This window comes from Trachemys scripta, chromosome 2, assembly GCF_013100865.1.
Source record: "Trachemys scripta elegans isolate TJP31775 chromosome 2, CAS_Tse_1.0, whole genome shotgun sequence".
NCBI lineage: Eukaryota > Metazoa > Chordata > Testudines > Emydidae > Trachemys > Trachemys scripta.
Genome location: NC_048299.1, coordinates 114,503,729 through 114,510,370, shown reverse-complemented (window position 1 = coordinate 114,510,370; position 6,642 = coordinate 114,503,729). Strand labels below are relative to the sequence as shown.

The 6,642-nt window shown below is 43.9% G+C and overlaps 1 protein-coding gene across 2 annotated transcripts in view; it reads right to left on the bottom strand.

The window, feature by feature from the left end:
- The window catches only part of ELP2 (elongator acetyltransferase complex subunit 2), a gene marked incomplete in the record, with an annotated part of 113,662 nt that extends 112,745 nt beyond the window's left edge, over positions 1-917 (bottom strand). The window contains 1 exon segment of one of the 2 annotated variants that reach the window (XM_034761460.1): positions 672-917. In XM_034761460.1, coding sequence (XP_034617351.1) covers positions 672-803 — 132 coding nt within the window. 2 annotated transcript variants of the gene reach the window in all.
- Between the last annotated feature and the right edge of the window lie 5,725 nt (positions 918-6,642).

Below are 6,642 nucleotides of genomic sequence, written 5' to 3'. Positions count from 1 at the left end.
CGCTCCAGGCCAATGGGGGCTGTGGGAAGGGCAGCCAGCACATCCCTCAGCCCGTGCTACTTCCCGCAGCCTCCATTGGCCTGGAGCAGCGAACTGTGGCCAGTGGGAGCTGCAATCGGTTGAAACTGCAGACGTGGCAGGTAAACAAACCGTCCTGTACCACCAGGGGCTTTCCCTGAACAAGCGGCGGATCGGCTTTGAGAACGACTGACTTAAAGGACTTAAAAGTATGCCAGAGTCCTGGGGGAGTGGGGGAAGCAGAGCCTCAACCGGAAGGGGGCGGGGCTGTTAAATCCCCGGGCTCTTTAAATCACCACCGGAGCTACCAGCTATGGAGGTGGCCAGGAGCCTCGGGGCTCAGGCTGAGATTTAAAGGGCCCAAGGCTCTGGCCACTGCTGGGAGCCCCAGGCTCTTTAAATTGCCATCTGAGCCCCAGGGCTCCTGGCCACCACCGCTACCCCAGGGCTCCGGCAGCAGGGCTCGAGCGGTGATTTAAAGGGCCCAGGGCTCCTGCTGCTGTGGAGCCTCCGGCCCTTTAAATCTCAGCCTCAGCCCCGGGGCTCCTGCAGTGAGGCTCTGGCGGCAATTTAAAGGGCCTGGTGCTGGCCCTTTAAATCACCAGCCCGAGGAAACCCCTACGGTCAACTTTCACCTCTGCCCGCCCCCTCACCTCGGGCTCGTAGAGCGCCACGGAGCGGCAGGTGCCGAAGGCCAGGAGCCCGCCCCTCCCCCACGACACGGCCCCGCCGCCAGCCCGATTCGCGCAACAGGCAACGTGACAGACTCTCAGGGGCTCCGCCATTTCCCTCGCGCACCGCCCCTTTGACCTCACGCAGCTTCCGTCGCGCGACTCCGCGCGAGTCGGGTACGGCGTCCGAGAGGCGCCTCCGCGAGAGGGCGGGGCTGTGAACTGTAGCCAGGCTCTACAGTCCCTCAGCCTCGTTCTCATCCACTAGCCTGGCCGTCCCTACCCGCCCCCGCTCTAGCCCCGCCCCACCCCAAAGCCCCGCCCCCGCTCTAGCCCCACCTCAAAGCCCCCTAAGCCAGCCCCCCCGCGGAGGGCTGGGGCCTCACACACCCGTGCGGGGGTGGGGGCTGCGCAGGGCCCAGGATAGCTTGGGGCGACCCAACGCCCGATCCCTCCGCTGCCCGCCCGGCCTGACAGACACCGCGCTTCTCTGGCGGCAGAAACCGGTTCCGTTTACATCCCGCCTGTGCGCAGCGTGGCGCCGGCCTGGGCCTGTGCGCTCGTGCCCCCGGGCTGGGCGGCGGCTGAACAGTGTCGCGCGCTCTGCTCCTGCTGCTCCACCCCCGAGCACCGCTGCTGATACTCGCTGACATCTCGCCCTTCCCCGGCTTCCCAGTGCGGCCGCTGCCGGGTGCAAGGGCGAGGGGAGCCCCGGGGGGACGTAGGGAGACGCGGTTACGAGTTGGGGTTGAATGGCTGCGGGAGAGCTCGGCCAGCGCGTGGGGACGTTTGTCTGCTGGAATCTTTTTAAATACCCAACCTCACTTCTTCGCCACCCTGCTTCGTTATGGAAACGTTGCACGGGCTCTGTGTCGCTAATCTTCTTAAATATGTAGTAAGATTTCAAAAGTAACAGTCCCAGGAACATTGTCAGATTTTTCTCATAGTGGATATGGCGGTGGAATAGAAAAATATGTATGAATAAAAATGGAGTGACAGATCTTCTGGTTTCTCTTCAAATCGTATAAATCTTTCGCCTTTTACTAAAGATGTTTACACAGTGTTGTAGGTTTGTTTTGTACACCTTGTAAATGTGTACTTTTAACTATACACACACAGACACAAATGTTAAACGCTGTTATGGTTGCATAGTCAAGTACTCAGAAGTTAGAAAATGTCAGAGTTAATGTTGCTGCTGTATTCTTAATTCTGCCTTTTTGTGCATATGCATTGTGATACAATCTTTAATTAAATTGCCACATTTTTATTCTTGGGACCTATGCCTCATTCAGTGCAAAGGATAAAAGGTGCTTGGTGAATGAGGGAGCTATTCAGTATTTTTATTTATCATTATTCAGTGTGTGATTTGCTGTACACAACCCACACCCAGCCCAGAATCATTCATTTTCTTTTCTAGGGTACCCATCACCATAGTGCTTGAGTGCCTCACAAAAATATATGAATGTCTTCACACTACCCATGTGAAGGGTGGGTGGTATTACTTATGCCCATTTTATAGATAGGGAACAAGAACAGAGCAATTAAGGCCAAAATTGACTTATGTCCATTAATTTTGAGTGCCTCACTACCCAGGTACCCTACTTGAAAAATCTAGAATGTCATTTTTTAGAGTTGCTGAGCACCCACAGTTGACATCAAGTACAGTTGTAAGTGCTCAACACTTCTGAAAATTAGATTCTAGAGGTAAGAAACCTGTTGGTTTCAATAGGATCCTCAATACAAGACAAAACTCCTATTGATTTTAGTGGAGTCACAATTTCACTCTAGTAATCTCAAGTGTGGCACTTAGAAAATAAGGAACATAATTATGAACATTTTGGTGTGAGTGACTTACAGACTCCTTATCTAAAGCTGGATAACAGCCAAGAATAGAACTCCGTTCTCTTGGGTCACAATCATGTTAACCACAAGATCATCTTTTCCTTTTCTTCCAGGTTTGGGATATGGCCCTGTAGTCACTTTCATGATTGGGGAAATTCCACATCTCCAGCACAATAATAATCTCTTGCAGAAACTTCTACCCTTTGAACCCGCTCCACAGGATTTACCACAGAAGGGATGATCCAGGTGAGGAATTATTCCCTATGAGAATGCTTATAGACTGTATCTACATGACCTTTGATGGAAAAACACTGTTTTCTTTTACCAGCCAGATTTACTTATCCTACATTTAAAAAAATGTAACTTGCCACAATAATTTGACTCGACAGTACATTCCACAAACACATTGTAAGATAAGAAAGCAGACATCAAACACAAGTTTTTACACTACATCCAAAAAGTCAGATAAATTCAATCTCATTTTAAATTGAAAGCTGAATAGTGCTTGTGAAAGGTGCTGGATTGAATTTAATAAATATTAATTGCATCTCTGTTTGATATTTTATTGAAGGGGCTACATTTTAAATACACCTCTACCCCGATATAACACTGTCCTTGGGAGCCAAAAAATCTTACCGCGTTATAGGTGAAACCGCGTTATATCGAACTTGCTTTGATCTGCCAGAGTGGCGCAGCCCTGCCCCCCCTGGAGCGCTGCTTTACCGCGTTATATCCAAATTCGTGTTATATCGGGTCACGTTATATCGGGGTAAAAGTGTATTTTACAAATGGCTTTCACTGCCAAATGCATAAATGTGCTTCACATTTTTCTGAAGAAAATAATAGCGAATGGTAAAATTATTCAGAAATACAAACAGAAATTGCTGTGTCAAAATTAAATATCCAAACAATGAATGTAATTTGCTTGCTAAAAGACACACTAGAAAATCTTCTCAAATCCTTTTGTTAAACAGGGAAGTCTCATGCAATCATGACCTAGAAAATTGCTTGAAAAAGTAGAAGGGGATGAAACAGCTTGTCATGTAATCAAACTGATTAGAGCTTCTGCTTCAAAAACATAATGCAGAAACAGAGATGTGATAGCAGGCATGCATTCCAGAGCACATAAAAATGTGGAAAGAGGTATTTTTCCATTGCAAAAAGACAACACTCAGAAGTACAATCTCAAACCGTTAATATTATATTCTATTTACAAACCCCATATTAGCAGAGGTTATTGTGTGGATTGTGGATAATATTGCAATACACTAGTATCTTGTTAAAACAAAAAAGGCATTTATTGTTTGCCTGACTTTCACACCCATCTGTGGTTATTTTCAAATAATATTGCTTTGTATGAAGAGCAGTAGCAGAACTTTATGCATATATATATTTAACAATATGTACAAATGCCAAGAGTTATTGCATGAATTACACTTTGAAATGTAAAATCTACCGATAAACATGACACAGTATGAATATCTCTAAAAGAGATAGGGCTCATATGGGTTATGATCCAAAACTCATAGAAGTCAGTGGAAAGACTGTCATTTGGATCAGGCCCATGTTTACTGGCATTATATCTTTGCTTGCAGCATTCTTTTCTACGTCATAGTTTTGCTATCAGTACCTTCTGTCACTTTTACATATACACTAACTCGGTAAACAAGGTACTCAAAAGTAGCAAGGATCCAGCCATCCGATCTGGAGCTTTCTCAGATAAGAGCAAACACAAAATGCATTACTATGGAAAATCCCAGTTCCTTATGCCAAGGGCGCAAACAGCTTTGGTGCCCTGGATTTATATTGCAAACACATATGCATTAACGGTACACACCACTCTCATAAAATGTATTTCTTTTATTATGAACAACCTTATTTCCTGAAAAGCATTGTTAAGAATCTAACTCAATTCCCATTAAAACCCACATTTCAAGTGTTTAAATTTGAGTTATAAAATTTCTTTCTGGTCTGAAAATTGTGAATATTTGTATGCATGGTCTCAGTACTATTCAATAATTTTTCCTTTTTAGAGGATTAACTACTTTTCCTCCAAACATAACAATTGAGAAGGTTGTGTGGAAGTGATTGGCTCTGTCCTGAAACACTGGGATCTAAAATGGTTGTTTGTGAGGTGGCATTAACAGGAAGAAAAGTCAAATGCATGCTCAAGAACAATTAGAAACATCAGGTGAAGGCTAAGGATATTTATTACTGTATGATAATCCCTGAACAACTTGGACTGCATGTAGTGATCTATATTGTTTATGGAAGAGTGAATGAGCTTCCAGAGACCTCTGAAATTTCACTTTATTGTGTGTCAACATTTAGAATTCTTGAGACATTATGCAGATAGCATGACTGAATTAACTCTGAAAGCAATAACAGATTGCAGCTATATCTTTGTTTAAAAAATATTTTAAAATATATCAGCACATACTTACTAAAACAAATATGTGCACAAAACTTAGTGACCTAGGAACACCCAACAAAAGATTTAACATATCCTCTGCCTAGTGAGGTCAGTGAGCAGGCACAAGATAGTAGGAGCTATCAAATCATTTCCTCTGGGGTGTGGGTTCTGTGCATTACTTTTCTTTTCATATTTTTTACTTCCTTGTATTTTTCAACCTTTAATGTTGTTCTAATTTTACTTTGCAGGAACCTCGGGCATTGGTGGTCCCTTGGTCTCTGTTTTCAGTAACAGTTTAGCGTCCAGAGGAATATGATGTTTTAGTATAACTGAAGTCATTGTAGGCTCAGTGTAGGGTATTTGCATGAAATTCAATGGCTTGTGATATCCAGAAGGTCAGATTATTTGATCTAATGGTCCCTTTCTGACCTTAAATTCTATGAAGCTTAAGGAAATGCATAGGTAAGGCACCCAATCTTAACTCAGCCCCATAGTAATACCATAAAAAAAAGACCAATAACAGAAAAACAAAAAAAAAACCAACCACTAGCAGAGTTTCTTTGCCTCAAAAAATGAAGAAGACCTAAAGGCTCCACATAGCCTCCTGGAGACCTCAGAGGTGAAGGCCAAAAGGGACCACCAGATCATCTAGTCGGACCTCCTACACACCACAAGCCCCCAACACCAGTCACACACCAAATCCAACAGTCCAAAATTGGTCCAAAGGAGACTAGGCTATTAGTCAGAGAGTAGGAGGGACCAAGGTGCACTAGTACCCGAGGCCCCTGTAATAGCAGGGGATTGATTAAGATATACCCTTATAACACTGGCAAGTGACCCAAACTCTGCTTCAGAGGAAGGCGAAAAACATCTAATGGTCTCTGCCAATCAGACCTGGGCGGAAATTCCTTCCCAATCCCACATATGGTGACCAATTAGACCGTGAGCATGTGAGCTATTGCTAATCTATTTTAAGTTGAAGGCACTCAGATGCTGTCAAAAACCCAAGATAGATAAGGAATTGGGAATCCATTTACCTTTCTTTTAGTTTATATTGTTGATCTAATTTATTGAATGTGCATCTGAAATATGCAACTCCTTGACCCTCCCCTTTGCTATAGAACCTTGGTCAAAGCTCTAGCTATATATTATGCCTAAATTACTGTGATTCTCATTTGACTGGAATCCTTTCTTCTAACTACAGTCTTCATTCCATTCAAAGTTATGCAACTAAATTAATACTTCACTGACCTCCTATTCTCAAGTGTCATTCAGCTTCATTGGTTGTTAATGCATTTAAGGATTTATTTAAGGATTAAATTAAAATAGTTTGTTTTAAGTTTCTTCTCACCATTACATCATCTTATTCAACAGAAACTGATCAGGTAAGATCAAGGTAGGGGCCAGATCCCTTTGAGTACTGTGTTTAGTTCTGGGCCTCTCAATACCAGAAAAATGTTAACAAAATGGATACAATTTAGAGAAGAACAAGAAATAATTAAAGAGCTGAAATGTGAAAGTTTTTAATCCTTCACCCTATATCCAAGGGGCTATTGTGATGCCATGGCCCTTTAAGAGCACAATCTCCAAGCTTTCTGGGTCTCTGAGTACTACTCCAAGACCTAACTAAATGTGGGCCTCCAGATGTCCAGCTTTCTCCTTCCCACCTTGCAGAGTAAGACCTGTGGGTCTGTTCCA